At 41.1% G+C, this 19928-nt stretch overlaps 2 protein-coding genes across 2 annotated transcripts in view; both read left to right on the forward strand.

The window, feature by feature from the left end:
• The first annotated feature begins 326 nt into the window (after nt 1–326).
• Nucleotides 327–1093, forward strand: h2ax (H2A.X variant histone). Its single transcript, XM_083908898.1, has one exon. It carries the CDS (start codon nt 369–371, stop codon nt 795–797), a length of 429 nt encoding a protein of 142 aa, XP_083765024.1. The 5' UTR covers nt 327–368; the 3' UTR covers nt 798–1093.
• A 9773-nt stretch (nt 1094–10866) lies between these two features.
• Nucleotides 10867–19928, forward strand: part of LOC310942923 (pleckstrin homology-like domain family B member 1) — a gene marked incomplete at its 5' end in the record, with an annotated part of 48730 nt that continues 39668 nt past the window's right edge. The window contains 3 exons of the mRNA XM_083908392.1: nt 10867–10926; nt 11334–11457; nt 15216–15386. Of these exons, the coding sequence (XP_083764518.1) occupies nt 10867–10926; nt 11334–11457; nt 15216–15386 (355 nt within the window). The remainder of the gene's footprint in view (nt 10927–11333; nt 11458–15215; nt 15387–19928) is intronic.

The raw sequence follows: 19928 nt of genomic DNA on the forward strand, positions 1-19928 counted from the left end.
GCGACAAAGTAGCAACACTAATCCTGACACACAAAAAATAAAACACTGCTCAGGCGCCAAAATATTTGAAGCTGGAGGGAGGACGTGAGATTGGTCGTTTATGTCCGCCTCCCCCACATCAACCTCTCACAACACGCAAGAAGAAGAGGTCGTTGATTTATTTGTAACGCAGTTTGTGATTGGTTCGTGACACTAACACCCCCTTTCCTTCTGACCGCTCTCAGCCAATCACACACGGCCATTCGAAGTGCAAAAGCCAAACGCTCTTTAGGGCGGGATGAACCGTGGGGTTATATCCAGGTTGCGTTATGCGTTGGCGTTAACTGTCCCTTTTTAGAAGAAGAAGAAGACGTCCAAACTACTGAAAAATGTCTGGAAGAGGAAAAACCGGAGCGAAGGCCCGCGCTAAGGCTAAGACTCGCAGCTCCCGCGCTGGATTGCAGTTCCCCGTGGGCCGTGTCCACCGTCTCCTCCGCAAGGGTAACTACGCTCAGAGAGTGGGCGCCGGAGCTCCGGTGTATCTGGCTGCTGTACTGGAGTACCTCACCGCTGAAATCCTGGAGCTGGCAGGTAACGCCGCCAGAGACAACAAGAAGTCTCGCATTATTCCTCGTCATCTGCAGCTGGCTGTCCGCAACGACGAGGAGCTCAACAAACTCCTCGGCGGCGTCACCATTGCTCAGGGCGGAGTCCTGCCCAACATTCAGGCCGTTCTGCTGCCCAAGAAAACGAGCCAGGCCGCACAAAACACCGGCAAGGCGGGAAAGAAGGCCTCATCTCAGTCTCAGGAGTATTAATTTCCAGGCCAACGACTGTCGATAACCCAAAGGCCCTTCTAAGGGCCACCCACTCCTTCTTGAAAGCTAAACTCATCCTGCTACTAAGCTACTTTCTTCTCTCTTTCCATGATGCATTAAAACCATGTTTGTTAAAACAGATGCTGCCATTCGTTGTAATGTTAAGAGAAAGTGTTTTTATGAACATGTGTAGGTTATAGTATTTATACTCATGAAGTTATGAAATTCTGGAGTAGTTCAGAGACGACCTACATGGGCCAGATCCTGCAACACAGTCTGTCACGTGGTTCCCCTCAAAATATGCCCAGTATCTGAATTGATGGGAAATATTATGGTTGTGCACAAATAAAACCGAGAAATGCGAAGAATTTACATTCTTAACATATGTGGAATGGTTACTAGTTTGTGAAGGTGTGCATCATAAATGTGGCTTTAGTTTTTGAAAGAACTGTTTGACTTCAAGAAGTATGTCGCTGCATGTACGAAAATAAGTGGTTAAAGCTAACTAATATTACATGTAATTTAAAAAGAAACACTTTAAAACTAATCCCATCTGCTTTACACTAGTTTCTGTTAAAAGCATATGTGTATTTCACACTGACATGATGGTTCTTTGTCTATGTGGCTGTTGTCAATGAGGTCAATTCTTATGCGTTTGCACATGTGGGCTCAAAGCCTGAATAACAAAGAACAGTTGAGCTTGATTCTCCAGATGTTTCCTCGTTGCACGTGAAGAAAACCGCAGCCAGGAAACAAGCATGAGCACAATGTGAACACAATTACAAGACAGTTGGATCATGAGGCAGACAACTGCTATGTTACTAAGTTACACAATCATCATCTGTATGTTTAGGTTTTATAATTAAACAAACATTTGGCAAGAGTCATGACATTTTTAACTTTATCAAGCTATTTTCTTTATGTAAATTAAATGTGAACTTTGCTCTTTTAATGTAGAATGATGTATCTTATAAAGATGAACATGTGGTCCTGGGTCAGGACAAACTACGAATTCCAGGCTGGGCAAATTAAATTTGCTGAAAATATAAAAGTAACTCATGTTTGTGGTGCCTTCACAGACCACTGAATAAAAATAATCAGAAAACAAAATAAAACGAAGCAATCAGAGATGGTAGACTTCACCTCATTCATGCAACAAGCCTCTGGCAGCCTCTGTTGGTCATATTGACAAGTGCAGAAACACACACACACACACACACACACACACACACACACACACACACACAGCCTCTAAAAACAATACTTCACTCCTGCTCCATGGGGTGAAGTGATTTCAGCAGAAGCAACTTAAATACTGGTCAGAATGCTTCAGGATAATTATAGGTCTTTATGAACAGGTGGGTTTGTGGAGTGTTTTGAGAATGTTGCTCACTAAATAAATTGGCATGTACAGGTCTGGGGAAACATGCGAAACAAATACAGCCCCTGTTTTATTATATACATATATATGTATATATTATATGCAACAAAAAAAACACACTTAATCTAACTAAAAATATTGGAATTTGAAGATTTGGTAGATTTACAATACAGTGAAATTCATTTACACAGCTAAAATGGACAACTACTACCACGTTTCCTGAAGTTTTTTTTAAGAAAGAAGTTTACTACTAGAAAAATAAAGAGATTTTAAAAATAAATAAATGTAGGTAGGCAGGTCTGGAGGTAGGTATTTTACACATATATTGCATTTGGCAAGAATTATTATCTGTCCCTGTGTTATCTATTTTTATCACTTGTATTATATATTGTCTGTTGAACATAAACCACAATAAATTCCATTCATTCAGATGTCCAGAGATGGATCATTTAGGTCAGAGCTGTCAGAGGTCAAAAAAGGACTGTGGGGCCACAGCGCGGAGGATTACTTTGTTTGTGGTGTTCAGACGTCCAAAAGTGATAGAATAGCAATACTAATGTGGTTTAAGAGCCACGTCTTTCAAAGACAATTGTTCAGTTGTTTCTGCAAAATATACATTGTGTGAAATAGCAAAAAAAAATGTAGCACAGAAACGTTCTATGTCAAAGCCCCTTCGATAGTTCAGTTGGTAAAGTGGAGGACTGTAGGCACATATGTAAGGTGTCATTTGGTCACTGGTCTGATTGGTCACTGAAGGAACAATTTTGGACAACCCATGGCCAAGAGAAAAAGGAATTAGCCTTGTTATTGCAGTGTTGTTGGTTTAAGTCCCATTGGGATGCCCCTGAACAAGGCTGTGATTAGGGGGAAACTGCTGCCCCAGTTTGTGTGTTTTCACTACTACTGTGTAAAATGGGTACTGGGTAAATGCAGTGGTCAAATTAACTATCACTAATTGATTGATGCAAAAGAACTATATCTAATTCATGATGGTGAGGGTGTACGACACTAAATATGCCACCAGGTGTCACCCGTTTCATGTCTTAAAATTGGTAGGTTGTGAGTATTCAAGCGACTTATTATCTTGTTATCTCGATAACAAAAGATTGTTTTCCCGCGATAACAAATTAATTATTTCGTTAACTCAATATAACAAAGCTTGTTTTCTCGTGATAACGAATTAATTAATAACCTGTTTGTCTTGATTTCAACCTACAAGAGCTGTGTTACAGGCTAAGCCTGCGTGTGGAGCTGTGTATGTGTGTGCGTGTGTGTTACATCAGTGAGTGAAACAAGAAGTGTGTGTGCCGTGTTGTTGTTATGTTGGAAAGCCGCGGCGAGAGTGTGTTACGCTTCATGTTGTTGCTTGGTTACGTTTCCCCCTCCTTCACGAAAGAGTCTCATTGTAACCAGAGAGGCTGTGCATCACCCTGTAGTACTGGAAATGAAGTGCTGTGTTCAACGCAGACGGAGTCCCGTAGTTGTTGTGCTGTTGCCGAACGAGCTAATCAACCCGAAGGAGTTATTTTTTGTCTCCTTTGACTATTGTAGTAGTGGCAAAATCAGCATGACTCACTGAGTTAGAACAAAACCCAGGATGAACTAATTATATGGGGCTTGACAATGTATCCAACCGGCTAAAAACTCCAGCTCCAGAAAGACAAAGAAAAAAAGTGTCCTTTGGTTTTGATAACTATCTGTTATAGATCAGCTGTTTGTGACAAAGTAAAGCTAGTCATATCATATATCTCAGATTGCAGTTTGTTCATTAATATTTGGCAGAAAAGTTGTGTTGACTGTTCCATTGTCTTCAACCAGTCTGAAGAGATGTCGCAATGATGACTCCTTTTACCATGTTTTGTCTACACGATGAGAATCATAGAGCAACATAGTGAGTGGTTAGACTGAAATGAATGGAAAAAATGAATGATTTGTGGAGAAAGACAGAGGGCTGGAAAGAGGGGTGGCTCCTGCAGAGAGATGAGTGTAGGAAGTCAACAGTACCACAGCAGATGAGAGCTTCTTTCCATCTCGAGACTTTTCTCATGAAGAGCTAGTAGGACGCTTCATCTCTGATGATTCTATATCCACGTCAGGTAATAAACAAACATGTTTTTATTAGTGATCAGTGAGTGTGTTTCAGTTGAAGAGAAGGTAGTGATGGCGTTATTGTGGTCATACCAGCCCATTATGACCCCATTTTCTCACTCATATGCTCTGTTTGGGAAAACATTTACATATTTAATTGTCACACACTGATAATAGTCACATTCACAGAGAGAGATAGAGAGATTAAGGGCTGTGAATGTGTGAATGGACCTGTTTGTGTGAGTGGGATCACGCTGCCTCAGGGGCCCAGATGTTTGGTGTAGTTACAGGTTGATTAAGTTTTTACTTGAACAGGAATTTGATGTGCACATGAGCCTGAGTGAGAAAAAAAAAAATTAAATGCCAAACGCTGCCTCATGTAATGGGTTTATGTTGTGGTTGTGATTTGCATGTTAATAATATGTTTTGTCTTTAACATGAGTATTACTTAGTGAAGAGATAGTAACTTTATGATTGTGGAGAGACTGTAACTTTTAATATCTTATTTGAGATCGTAAAAGGCAACTGAACTAGTTTGAATTATACTGAAGATGTTTCCTCTTATGGATGAGAGGTTAAATAACTTAACTCATGTCCAGTTGCCGACAACTAACTCCCGAATCTGACTATGACTTTGTTGACTGAGAATCTTCCCAGACTTATTGGTGAGGCATTTCAAAGGAAGTGGTGCATCTCTTTGGTGGGAAAAGAAAATGTGAATATCAGCTGCTTCCTGTTGATCTTTTTCTCTCTCTCTGAATTGTCTGAGGCCACATCTGGTCAGAGTTGTACTCCCTTTAACTCTGTCTACACCATGTGATCATTGTTGCCTCGTACATTAAAAAAAATCTAAACGTAAACATTTCTTACATAAGAAAATTCCTTTGATTTATAAGCGCAACTTTCTTAACATTTTGGCCACTTTTGTCTAGTTTAATTACAGTTTGAAAGTACCTGCAGATTTACAAGCTTGTTTTAATTCCAGTAAGCTTGTTTTAATTTGCTTATCCCATTGGCAGATTATTTTTCCTATCCATTTTCTACTGGTTTATTCTCCAGTATAAACATGGCATGAACATTCAATTTACTGGTTTACATCAGACAGCATTTGAGGCTACGTTCGTTAGCTTGTTTGCTAACATTGTTGATGTTCGCATAGCTCAGGGTTTAACTGCTGGTTAAACTTCACGCAAATCAGACAATCAGACTGTTTTGTGTAATAAAGTATTGTAAGAAGCATTTAGCAACACATCTAAAGATCCAATTCTGCACTTTCCTTTACCCTTAATTAATAATTAGACTGCACTATCTTGTCATATGTTTGTTGTAAAGGTCTTTATGTGGTTGCTGGACACATCTTGTGTCCCGTTTAACTATTTTACATCGTGCAACATCAGATTCATATAAATATTTTTTTTAAATGAAGTTGCTATCTAGTGGACATAAGAAGGACTCTGTTAATCACCTAACAATAAATTGATACTGTCTTGCTTTTGTTCTATTGAATGGGTCACCTTAATTATTATCAGAAAAAAATGCCCTGAAATTTTCTTCAAGAGCCGCCACAGCGCCAGAGTCTGATGTTGATGATGGAGACGATAAAGAAAAAAACAAATAAAAGCTTGTATAAGTTATAAGCTAAATGAGAAGTGTCTCGATGATAAACCCACACGATAGTTTTCCCCTAAACTTTTATGACCTTCCTAAACATATCATAAAGTTCTCTGAACTTTTCAGAACTCGTGGGAGAAATTAGAAAAGACGAAGTCATGCAGGCGATTCACCAACTTAACGTGGGTAAAAGTCCTGGCCCTGACGGTGACACTGAGTTCTACCAGTTATACATGGATGAGGTTATAGATCTTCTCACTTCCATGTATAATGAGGGTCTGAATGAGTATAAAAAAGGAGATTATGATATCCATAATTACAGACACTTAACTTTAGTGAATACTGACTACAAGATTTTAGCCAAATTAATAATGAACAAAATAAAGGATATACTTGATGATATTATAAAAAAAGGAACAAACGTGCCGTTAAAGGTCGCCTAATGTGGGCCAATCTCTGCACTTTGAGAGAAATAATATAGAAACATTGAAAAAAAGACTTTTATACGGTCTTACGGCTTTTAAATCTAATGTATGTGTTAATGTTACATGTAACAGATTATTTTCAGGGCTGCCCTGAGTGCTTCATTATATATTTTAGCCATCAGGCTTTAATTAAGACACTTAAAGGGGAAATAAGTAGTTTATAGTGCCATCTAGAGGAGAGGCTGAAATTTACAACAAAGACCTGTTGCTCTGCTCACCCCCTCCCTTCCCTGAGCGCTACGGTATCCGCAGCTGGTCAAATGTCGTCCTCGTCGTCTTTCTCCGTGTCAGCAGATGAGGTTCGTGAGGTGAGGGAGAGGGCGAGCTACCACGGCCGTAGCAGACGAAGCGGAGAGAGAGGAGGCGGGACTTCCGCTACAAGTAAAGAGACGCTTGATTTGTTCTCTCGCGTTTGTCCTTACAGGCTCCGGTAGAAACATGGCGTCTCGCTGCTAACAGTGGCTATGCAACCGCGGTCCGCGGTCATGTTATTTAACATGACTTTTTGAAACACTACGAAAATGAAACAAAAACTATTATACAGCGACTAGACAATGCAGGAGCACATAATATGTATAAAAAAGTGGATTTTGGGTTATATAAACCCATAAATACTACATATTGTACCTTTAACTATGACAGCCTTATATCTGGCACATGTGTTGGTCGCTCTCCCAAGTCACTGCCATGACCTACGCTGATGACGTCACAATTATCATAATCAATTAGAGATGGACGTTTTAACCAAACAGGGAGTTTGGATCGGTGAAGAAAATAAGAAGAGTCATATTAAAGTCAAAGATGAAATCAAAATCTTTGGCTTGTCCATCTGCAACAGAGTGCAGCGAAAGAAACTGGGAGAAAAAATTGGGTGAAGTTAAAGAAGAGGTGGAATGGGAAAACAAATATACCAATTATAAATCAAGAATTAACATCATCAAAACCTTCATCCCCATCCAAACTGCTCTTCTTGGCCAACATATTCCCTCCATCGAACAAAATGATTATACAATTGAATAAACAATGTGTAAACTTAGTTTGGGTAACAACCAGGGAGCGCACCGAAAGAGAATTTCTGTTTAAAGAGTACGGAGGATTAGTGGCTATTGAGATGGGCTAATGTATATGTTGCCATTCGTTGGAATGTTCTCTGGGTTGGTTATCTCCCTCACTTGAGGAAAAAGAGAGGAAGATCCAGACAAGGTCCGGATTATAAACTTGTAGATGGTGACTTCCTTTTCAGCATCAGCACCTCAACATCGACTCTAACGGCCTTCCGACTAAAGCTATTTTCAAAAAAATCAATTATTCCTTATGTGGAGGTTTCATCAACTATAAACATTTACATAATAAGGAAAGCTTTTTTAAAAAAAAGATATTTAAAAATAAACACTTATCAGAGAGCAATCCAGATCAGAGATGACTTCTCTCTCTGAACAGACTTCCTGTCAGGGCTGTTGTGTCTTGGAGCTGTTGTGTTATAACAAAACAATGTCCTATGATTTACTGCCGCGATGATGAGACACAACAGCACATGTTAATAGACTGATAGAGCACAGGAAGTCTGGACAAAACTATAGGACAATGGACATTAATTATAAAACAATAATATATTCGGTCATCATTAAAAAATAAACCCAGGAATCAAGGATCTCATGCAGTTGGTGATCTGCATTGTGGGATCGAAATTATGGACGACCAGATGCGCAATGGTCATACCAGACAGTAACTGACAGTAACACTGTTTACAAACAAATCATCACAGAACTCCAGAGGAGAAGAACCCTCGTTGGGAACAGCTCCTCCCCTGGGACAATTTGACTCTTTAAATATGGACCATCTGTATGTATTTTCCACTGTTTTGCACTTTTACATTGTTTTTGCACTTTATACACTGTTTTGTTTTTGTTTACTGTTTTGCATCATGTGGTCCATCTGATCTTTCACTCAATGGAAATCATGCGGCAGTGAATATAAGGAGGATTGGAACTTTGCCAGTGAACAACTCTTCGTGAACAGTTTGAAACTAAAGTTTAGTGACAGAATAAATAAGAAACAGCAATAAAAAGAGAACACTCACTTCAAAGTGGAAGAGCTTCTTCTGGAGGGCAGTGCTGATGCCCGGGTCTCCCTCTGCTGCATGTTGGGATTGTAACTCTGAATGGAGGAGAAGGGGTTGGCGAGGAGGGAAATAGCAGTGGAACGTAGCGGGTGAATGAAAAAGCCAGCAGTATGACAAACAATAATGTGCAAACGATTCTGTGGATTAATAATCTTCACACAAAGTAATAGATCAAACTGGTGTCTGGACTCTGTATGAATAGAAGAATTGTAAGAATTTTATGTCTGTCAGTCAGTGAAGCAGAGAACGTGCTGACTGTTTGGCAGAGTTTTTTGCTTCTCTATATCAAATTGATTTCACCCTTTGCAGACACATTTTTGTTTTACTTATTAATCAATTTGAAGGTTTCTGTTCACAGTGGGTCCATGTCAGTGTGTGTTTTGTCAGTGTTGTCAGCAGAAGTTATTTCTCTTTAAAAGTAGTGACCCAGACTGTGTGGCTGGTGGTGTCTATTTTCAGAAGCACATAGCAACTCTGGAGACCAGAACTGCCCCATAATGACTGGTTACTTTACAAGTCCTCACATTTGCACGCATTAAAACTATTCTCCAGTCTGGGTGCGTATGTTCACTCAGTTAGGCTTGTGGGCACAGCACATGTGTGTTTTTACACGAGTCACACAGACAGAGGCACATTACCCATCCTGTGTCTGAGCGGCCGAAAGAGGGATGCCACAGAGGCACAGTGCTCTCTGTGTCACTGGGTCCACACACACTGGGTGTGATTGTCATATATGTACTATTTCACCAGGCAGTCTGGTGTGACATCAGACGCAGTTTGAATGCCTGTTGTCTTTTACAGCCTGGGCTAAACTTGCAAGACAGGAGCGGAACACACCATGCTCAAGCATAATTGTGTCCATATGTGCACTTGGCACCAGGATACCCTCGGCCACAGGTCAATGGTCGACTTTGTAGTCGTATCATCGGACTAGGGACATTGTGGGTTGGTGTCGAGAATACTTCGAAGACCTCCTAAATCGCACCAACTCTCCTTCCAATGAGGAAGCACACACTAAGAAATCGAAGTACGAGACTGTACCTTTTGCTGTCACTCCAGTTGTACCCTATCAGGGTACACGCACTGTATCTTTCTCAGTGTGCACAGGTATATTTTTGTCACTATGGGTGCAGAAATGTTTCTTGAGAGGTACAAACAAGCAGTTACAAATTTGAAAGGTACAGTGCTTGTACCCTGATAGGGTACAACTGGAGCGACAAAGCATTCGTACCTTTTTAGGTACAGTCTCCCTTAGTGTGCAGAGTCTAGGGGCTCAGAGGGGCTGAGGTTGCTGAGGTGGTTAAAAGCTCCTCAATGGCAAGGTCCCAGGGGTGGATGAGATCCACCCAGAGTTCCTTAAGCCTCTGAATGTAGGACTGTCTTGGTTGACACGTCTCTGCAGCATCACATGGCCATCAAGGACAGTTCCTCTGAATTGGCAGACCGGGGTGGTGGTCCCCCTCTTCAGGAAGAAGTGTTCCAACTACAGGGGGATCATACTCCTCTGCCTAACGGGTAAGGTCTTTTCGGGGGTCCTGGAGAGGAGGGTGCGTCAAATAGTCGAAGTTCAGACTAAGGAGGAGCAGTGTAGTTTTTGTCATGGTCGTGGAACTGTGGACCAGCTCTACACTCTCAGCAGGGTCCTGGTGAGTGCATGGGAGTTCGACCAACCAGTCTACATTCATGGTCGACAAATAGACAGATTGTAGTGTTACCACGAAAAGCAACCCATATGATAGTGAACGACTTTGATGCGAACTGAAACTATGGTAAGTCATCTGGACCACTTATTATATGTACTGTATATGTCTGGTTTTCAGGGGCTTGTCATTTTTCTTTTGATGTGACCACGATGAGCAGACTGCTGGATCTAATCTGCAGCATCTGTCTGCAAACAGCTGTTGTGTTTGTGAAATATTGTTTGTAAGACCTGTGAGTGCATGAGTCAGAGTGAATCATCGTGGTCAGAGGAAGCAGTGATCCAGCTCATGACATGCCACACACCTGCAGAATAAGCTTGGTTGCTCTCATTTTCACAAAATATCAGGCTTTTAGTTCCAGTTAGACTGGTATAAATTAACGTCAAATTTCTTGATGGTTCCGTTTCTTTGGCTTGCTCTGGAGAAACAATCATCCAGTATAATGGTTTGGTCACATGGGCATTTGACTGGGGCACAAGGGTTTCTGAGGAAAGCACAGCTCCCATTGTACCACAACTGTAGCAATTTTCTCAGTGCACCCATTCATTCTCTCTCTCTCTCTCTCTCTCTCTCTCTCTCTCTCTCTCTCTCTCTCTCTCTCTCTCTCTCTCTCTCTCTCTATGCACATGTGTGTTTTCTTCAGGACCTTCATGTGTTAGATAGTTCTGACAAAACAGCCAACATGGACCACATAAACAGAAGTAAACTGGAACATATACGACAGACACACCAGTTTCTACAGGTCAGTCCAACTAACTTTTCAATCTCTGGTTACTCGCTGTACTTTGTTCACCTTGCTTTTTAATAGAACTAAAGAGCGGCATAATTCTTAAAGAATGTAAGACTGTTTATTCAATTTAAGAAGAAGCAGTAAACATCCTGCTGATGAATCAGCTGTTTTACTTTTTATTCACAGCATATGTCATGTCTGAATCTGTTAAATATTAGCATGATAACGTACACAAGGCTATTTCAAGGTCTCTTAGTCAATTATGAATTAAGAATTGAGGATGAGGGTCGAAGTGAATCCACTGATTTAATTTGAATGCATCTTTCCTTTATACAATTTCACTGGATTTTGCACAGAACCTATGTGAGAAACTGAATCTATATGTCCTCCTCCTGAATGATAAGACTTTGTTTTGACAGAGCACTCCTTTTGACCTAATTGAGACTGGCAAGTCCTTGAAAGTCCAGGCAGAGCGTCCCCACCTGGTCAGTCTGGGAAGTGGCCGACTGAGCACAGCGATCACTTTGTTACCACTGTTGGAAGGTAAATTAATTTGTCTGTTTTGATTCTCATTCATCTAGGTCAAAGTTGTAGATTTCTTGAAGACATTTCACCTCTCATCCAAGAGGGTTTTAGGCATCCTGGATAAGAGGTTTCTTTAAGAAATGTCGACGTCCAGTTGGTACTGATTCAATGACATTTTGATAAACACAATAAAGTATGCCAGTAGACATAACAGCACTACGGGCTGAGATCTCTGTCCAGAATAGTGCATAACTCTTGTTGAACAAAGCCTAAGGAGACTGAACTTTATTAAGTAGGAATTGACTGGTTATGGTTAAGGTTAAGGTTAGAATCATTTCTTGTGTGGTTTTAAAGAGACATTGTGGTTCAACATTTTGAACCACAATATCTCCCCCACTTTAAAGGGCAGTTTGAGAATTAATTTGCTCATTTTTGATCGCATGGCAGCCAGTGATTGAAATTGAGTTATTTACAGATGGAAAGTGTAATTTCTAAGCTTTCCAACAATGTCTAAACACATGTAAATCAGATAATATTTGAAGACGATGTGGTCATTTGAATGTAGGCACTCCTCAAACTGCTTTAGAGAGAACTTTAGCCTCACAGCTTTACACCTTCTGGGATCCAAGAGACAGAATCATCACATTTACGTAGCACAACCCCCTCCTGGTCAAGCTGTAAGTGAAACTACACCTCTCTGTATGAGCTACTTCTCATCACAGAAACTGGAGCACATATACTATTTTGTGAGCTACACTGCTACACAGAACAATACATATACAAAAAATTGAGACGTATACATACATGCATGCATATACATACAATACAATACAATACGGGACACAATAACCTCTTAACATTTGAACTTAAATAACTTGAAAAATATATAGGAAGGGGGGGGCTTATTCTGTTATCATTTTTGTCCTTACACTCGTGTAGTCATATGTCCATCATCTGTTATTGTTGTTTCATAAAAATGAAAAACAAAATGTTCTATATACACTTAACAGTTAGAACGATCAAAGATAGATACATGTTTCTAATATCAAATAAATTGAACTACATGTAAGTGGCTCTGTGGTGTCGTGTGGATGGATCAGTCTGTTGAGCTGAATGAGCTGATGATGTGCTAACTCTCAGCTAGTTGCTAAATCATTAGCATCACAGTCAATACTTCATACACAAAGCTGCGTCATTCACACATTATTCAAGCACATCAGCATTTTAAAACAACAATACTGAGCTAGCCAGAGCCGACCCAAGGCATAAGCAAACTAAGTAGCCACTTGGGCCCCCCCGGTGATTGAGTGTGGGAGGACAAATATGAATATATAATATATCATAATTATATAATAATATAATATCTTTAATATATATATTGTACCATCATAAATATATATATATAAATATTGTTGATCATATACTTTTTTTTCAATTCAAGTCCAGTATCACCACACACAGTCTATGAAGGTGCAAATTAAGAGTAGGCCATGTGATTTTACTCCCCCGTAATGCAAACAAAAACAAGAGTGACACTGGTTTGGAGTAAATAACACTGCTATATTATAGTTAATTCACTTTATTGAGGTACAAATCAAATGCATCGTCGGGCCCCATAAATGTTTGGGCCGGCCCTGGAGCAAGTTAATAACAAAGCAGCCACATAACAATCTGAAACGCACTGTGACATGTAGTATGGTTGACTGCATGCCCTGTGGTGTTAAGCAGATTTGCTGTGCACAGGGCAAGTCTCTGATACTTGGCCTGCAGTATTTTTATTCTTCTTTATTTGTTCTATCATCGTGGCAACCGGACTGGACAGGGGGATGGGGGGTGGACAGACGAGGGAAGGGAGAAGGTGGGGAGATTGGGGGCGCCCGGGGCACCCAGCGGCCACACAGGGCCGGAGGAGCCCGCGGCCACCGCCCCCCAGGATAGCCACGCATCCACCCTGTAGAAGACCAGCCGAAGGGGTGCGGGGCGTATGCCCCCCTACACAGGGTCAGCCCACGGGGGCAGACGTCGGCAAAGCTACAGACAGAGGCCGAGCCACCCCACACCCAGTCAGGTCGAAGAGGCCCAGGCCTCCCGCACCCAGAGCCCGCTAGCGCCCCAGGGCAGAGCCTCTCCACCACATACCAGAGACCGACTACACGCCCCCCCATCCCCAGGAGGGGCAGGCCCACGTAGGACGCCAAGCCAGGGAGCCCCCGAAGATAGAAGACAGGAAGACCCCAAGCCAGTCCAGGGCAGAGCTCCCAAGCATAGGCGGGGACAGAGGTCCAGGGGCAGCCCAGTCCAGGCCCACGCTCCACCCCATCTCCACCCACGAGGACCCGCAGAGCGAGGCGGTCACTCGCACGCCCCTCCCAGAGATTGAGAACGCACAAGCCCACCCCCGGGTGCAGCGGGGGTACCGCAGCACACACCGCCCCACCCCCCGACACGCAGACCACCCCACCAGGGGCCAGCCCCGTCCCACAGGACCCCACAGGCCACATCGCGCAGCGACCCAGAGCCCCCCAACCCCACTGCACTGTGGATTATTAAAAGACAAAACATGTTTTAATCTCTGTATGTGACTTCGAATGAACACCAACGTAACGTAGATTAATGATTTTAATGAAAACTCACCCCATAAGAAGATAGAAGGGTAATTAGAGGTTGCTGGCATCATGTCATCATCTACAGTAACTACTGTGTCTGTTCCTCAAGGTGTCCAATTATTCTCATGTCCTGCTCTCTTTCGGCAGCTAAATAATCCAGCTGTTGTTTTTGTGACAATGAAGTTTGCTAATGTTTATGCTAACACGTTAGCATAGTCTGTTAGCTAATGAGTCCACTCACATAGCATAAGTGAGAACTCTGTCGGCCTCTGTCTTTGTTACTAAGTACAGCCACAATTCAGTTCTTCTGCATTTTTCCTTGTCCATCTTCATTCAATCGTGAACACACACAGCTCCACAGCAGCAGTGAGGAGTGCAGATTACACAAGGTAGTCATGGACTGTACAACGTGTAGCACATTTATTTAAATTTTCCATGTTTTTTATAAATTATTTTAAATGATTCCTATCTTCTTCATGTGGGGCATCGCACTAGCACCCTCTATGGACTAGTTAAAACGGTGATGAGAAGAAGGCAGTATATACACCCATTTTTAACACAAAATATGTAATTCAAATACTTTACACCAGTGGTTCTCAAACTTTTCACAGTCCCATACCCTTTCAGATATTTGATCTCCAGCCATGTACCCCCTACTTCTGTGCACTTGAAAAAGTGTGTCTGTCTGTACACACAGCACTCACCACAGTAAATCTCTCAAAGTCAATTATTTCTCACCAAAAAGATCTATTTAAATATATCCAGCATGTTCAATGAGCAACAGCACACCACCATCACAATTTTTTTATACCCAAGTTTGAGAATCACTAAGTTGAACTAAGAGTTGGACCTGGATTCACTCATGTTTCTTACCATCAAGTTCTTACTCATACTACTACTTCTACTACTACTACTACTACTAATAATAATAATAATAATAAAAAAATAAAATAAAATAATAATAATAATAATAATAATAAATATGAATAATACAATACAAGTATACGAGTCTGCACTGTTGTAAGAGGTCAGTTTTGTGCCAAGCAAAGGACGTCTCTTGAGTCTTAATTTGTGACTTTGGCTCTATGGCTTTGAACCTTAACCTAAGATTCACAGGTTGAAATAGTAATCCAGTAAGTGAAACAAATAAAATGTTTCTCTTGTTTGCAGGAAGAACCACACTGGGCAGTGAGGGGTCAGACATCCCTCTGCAGGGCCCTGGCATTGCAGCGCAGCATTGCTACATTGAAAAGGAGGCAAGCATTATCACCTTGTACCCATGTGGAAACCAGTGTTCTGTGGATGGCCTCACCATGACCAAACCCTATCGCCTGACACAAGGTAGTATCTAGTCTCAGAGACGCAGAGACCTTTGAGCTGCAGTAATATTATTATTTCCCTTTAAGTATTTTTTTTTTTTTTTTTTTTTTAATCATCATCATTACATTACATTTTTTGGTGGTCTTGAAACCTTTTTGTTACATTCTCATGTATATTTTCATTTTACTACTTCACTACTTAGTGTGGATAAAGTTTCTTATTGTTCTTCTTCTTGTTCTTCTTCTTCTTATTATAATAATCAATTGTCCTGGGTATACCCCGCCTGTCGCCCTATGTCAGCTGAGATTGGCACAGCACCCCAAAGGCTCAACATGGATTACTGCCATCGTGTATACAACGAGAACATGTGTTAACATCACAACAACAAAAAATCCACCTGAGAAACTCAGACATTCACATTTTGTCATGATGAATTGAGTGTTAGAGGCACACAGGGTAGGTGTTCAAATGGAAGTTGTCGGGCAGCTGCCAGCATATTATCGACACTATCGGTGCCTAAAGTGGTTAATTTGCCACTTACTTTCCACTCGTTGACGATGTCAAGGAATTCCTTTGCACAGGTCTCAGCAATTAGCATCTGTTTTTTTGACAGCCAAGGCAAACAATTGCAATTTCCAGTCATTGTCAATAAATTGTGCTGTGACACAGGTAGTTTAATATAAAACTTTTGTTTTATCAATGGTTCCTTCACTCAGCTTCTTAAAATAAAACATTACAGTCAACAATCCTTCACCTCTCTCCATCTTCAGCTATTATCACTTGTGGCCCTTTTCCACTATAGTCCCAGCTTGCCTCAGCACAGCACGACACGGCACGGAAAAAGTACCTACTCAATGTGGGTGGAGTCATCACTGCACAGCTGCTTGAAACTGCGGTGACTTCATTTTGCACACACACACACACACACACACACACACACACACACACACACACACACACACACACACACACACACAGAGCACAGACACTGTCTGACACTGAAATACAGCAGCAGGGTTTGTGATGCCAGTCGTGAACCATGACTCCTCTGTTAAATATTGAGATTTTAGACAATTCCCTAGTAGTTGTTTGGAGTTTAACCCATGCTGTTTGGGGCATCATTCTGCAGGATGAAAGGGAGCGAAAAATTAGGAGTGTTTAAAAGTGGCTTCGCACAGAGGGCTCGCTTTACCCTCTCAAACGCCAGCTGACACGGCTCCGTACACTGGACTGGATCTGAGGCACCCTTTCGGGTCAGGTTGATTAGGGGGCTGGTCAGCTCTGAGAAAGCTGGAATGAACCTCCTATAGTCACCGGCCAGCTCCAGAAACCTCCTGACCTCTTTTTTTTTGTCTTTGGTATTGGGCAGGCTGCGAGCGCTGCAGTCTTTTGTTTCTGTGGCCGCACCTGCCTGCCCCCCAAGTGGTAGCCTAAATACCGTACTTCCCTCTGTCCAACCGCACACACTATGTGTTATAAAAAAATGTGCGCGTGTGTGTGTGGGGGGGGGGGGGATATTTTAATGAAAAAAACAGCTGACACGGATCGTTGTTAGGAGACACATGGGAGAGGGGGAGACACACACACACACACTCAGAGAGAGACACACACACAGAGCCTATGCTGTGGCAACTATGATGTTGTTTCAAACCAGTGTGATGTTCACAAAAATATATAAAGACATGCATGGGCGGATGGTGTATGGGTGATTTGGGCGACGCATATAGGAGCAGAAAGATATTTTTCCTAACCAATTCCAAAGATCCTTTGCATTAATATTCCTTTCAGCTGTCTCTGCCAGCAAAAGTGGTTATTATCAGTGTTCTAGACATATTATCTGTCATTGCCCAATCAGAATCGTCAAATTCAAGTCACGTTTTAAATGGTTCCGCCTCTTTGGGGCGATTGGATTGATGTGGAGAATCGCCCAGCATTCTCCCATTGACTCTCATGTTAAAAATTTTGTGGGAAAATTATTCTCCAATGTATTTTCAATGCGTCATACTTAAACTGAGCAAAGAGAGGAGGGAATATCTTCGAGTCACGTCTCACGAAGCTCACTGTTTTAAAAATACATGGAGGATTGTGCTCGTTTAATCGGTCCCAGCACTAACTGATAAGTACACATAGTTTGACCAGTGCCACAGATCTCACGCTGTCATACGTGTTCGCTGTTTATGGTTCGTAGCAGCGGACAGCAGTCATTTGAGGCGACGTTCGTTAGCTTGTTTGCTAACATTTTTTATGTTTGTATCGCTCTCGATCGTCTTGATCCTTGGTCAGTTAATAAATACTTTACTTAAAGATCCCATATTACACCCTATTTCTCCATGTTAAAGTTACCTGGTGTCCCAATGAACATGTCTGTGACATACTTTGGTCAAAATACCATAATGCTGCGTTTAGTAGTATCTCTACTAAAAAAAAGGGAAACAAAACAGGAAATGACATCAAGGCTACTGAGAGCTAACAGCAGTTAGCATTTGGAAAAGTAATCATTTGCAGGCTAGCAGGCACATTGCTGTCATGTGCTGCACTGTGGAGCCAAGAATAGAACTTTTTGAGGACTTACGGTTTTCCTCGCCAGCACTCTCGCTTGTTTCACGGACAAAGCGGAGCTCCGTAAGACAACAATTCTAGGAATTTTGCGCATTGTGACATCCCCGTGAGCACGGAAGTCAACATCGCGTGTTTTATCTCCTGTTCTTACCACAAATACATGAGTGAGTCATCTTTTTTCACACTTTTCCGACTGGTAGGGTCTCCAGAGTCTAGTATTAAAATGATTAAAAAAGTTGATTTTGCATAAAATGGGACCTTTAGTATGCTGCCCCTGTCTTTATGTGGTTGCTGGACACATCTTGTGTCCTGTTTAGTTATTTTACGTCATACAAAATTTGATTCATGTAAACATAATTTTTTTTTAATGAAGGTGCAATCTAACTGTCATCTAATTTGCAATCATCTAACAACAAATTGATACTCTCTTGCTTTATGAACCTATTGAACCTATCTTAATCATTATCAGAAAAACTGCTCATGCACCATTCATTACCATTTTAACGAGAGTCTATGGCCCTGAGGAACAGGAAATATGTGTCTTGACCGCAGATTACACACAGCACTCATGGACTGTATACTGTATAGCTCATTTATTGAAATGTTCATGTTTTTGTAAAATTATTTTATGTGATTCCTATCTTCTTCAGCACCCTAGCGCCCTCTATTGACAGGCCACCACTGCTGTTGAGTCACTCAAATGCAAGCAAAGTGGAAAAAAAACACATAATCCAGCTACACAATGTTCACCCAGTAACATGCTTGTTGTAAAAAAAGCACAACAGTTCCACCCCCTCAACTCCCTTGCCATGGGATCCAAGCCAGCAGTAACACCAGTGTCATTTGAAGCTGGGTGATCAGCCTATGTTTAAGGAGGTTGCAGCTGCTCGACAGGAATACTTTAGCCTTTGCTTCATTCAAAGGACAATCATGAAATGCTTTGGAGGAAACAGATTTATGAGGAACACATTTTGCTTGATTTTAAAGGAATATATACTATAGTCCCTGTGGAATATCTACAACTTGGAAAAGGAAACCGAGGTGTGTGACGCTCAGGAAATATTTCAAACCAAAGTTGATTTCTCTTCCTGTTTAATTGCAAGTGAGTATAGTCCGTTTTGTAAAGGTCAGTTCAACAGTCAATACACTGCCTGCTATTCAAGAAGATGAAAAACAAACTAATAACTGAAGGAGAAGAGGACTTTTTAAGAAGGATAGTGGGTTACAAATGTCTTCAAACTGAGCACAGGACTTTGCATGATCACATATGAAACTGATGTGTAACATTTTTAAAGCAGCAGTAGGCAAAATTGTTGGAAAACAAAATGTATTATAAGAATGAAATCTCCTGAAAACTATTGATTTCACATTGAAGGAAAGTATTCCTCAAAATCAAGTCACTCATTGGATGCACAAATATATGAACCCAAAAGTGAAGCTTATATTTAAATTTTGACTTTAATGATAACATTTAGTTGTTTTAAAAGCTTTTAATTATGCTTTAATCAATTCCAATATTCCATACTATTCAACAATATGATAGCAAGAAAAGCAAAATAATATTTATTAATATACAGTCAAATTTGATTAATTTTTTTATTCAAAATTGAAAATTGTGTATCTCTTACCTTTATATGTCTATATATTGTAAGTCCATGCACCTAATCATTCTCCAAGGATATCTGTGTAACTCTGTTGACACGTTCTTTCCTGAGGTCTAAATCCTCTCAGCTCCGGCGTTGGCTTTCCTTTAGTTTATTTATTACCTCTTGTTTTGATTGAAAGTCCAGATTTGCACATTTTTTGATAAGGCGGATTGTAAATTCAATATAAAAAAGAACGAAGAAGACCATTGTAGTGGTTCTGACTCATTGAAAGGGCGGCGGCCCAAGAATCTGAGAGCTCACAAGCTCCCTCTGCCATGAATCAGGCATACTGTTTGCCTTTAGCTTGCAACTTGGCTACTTAGCTTAGCTACAATGGGTTATCACACTGGTGGTGTCA

Source organism: Microchirus variegatus (assembly GCF_963457635.1).
Source record: "Microchirus variegatus genome assembly, chromosome: 22".
Lineage (NCBI taxonomy): Eukaryota > Metazoa > Chordata > Actinopteri > Pleuronectiformes > Soleidae > Microchirus > Microchirus variegatus.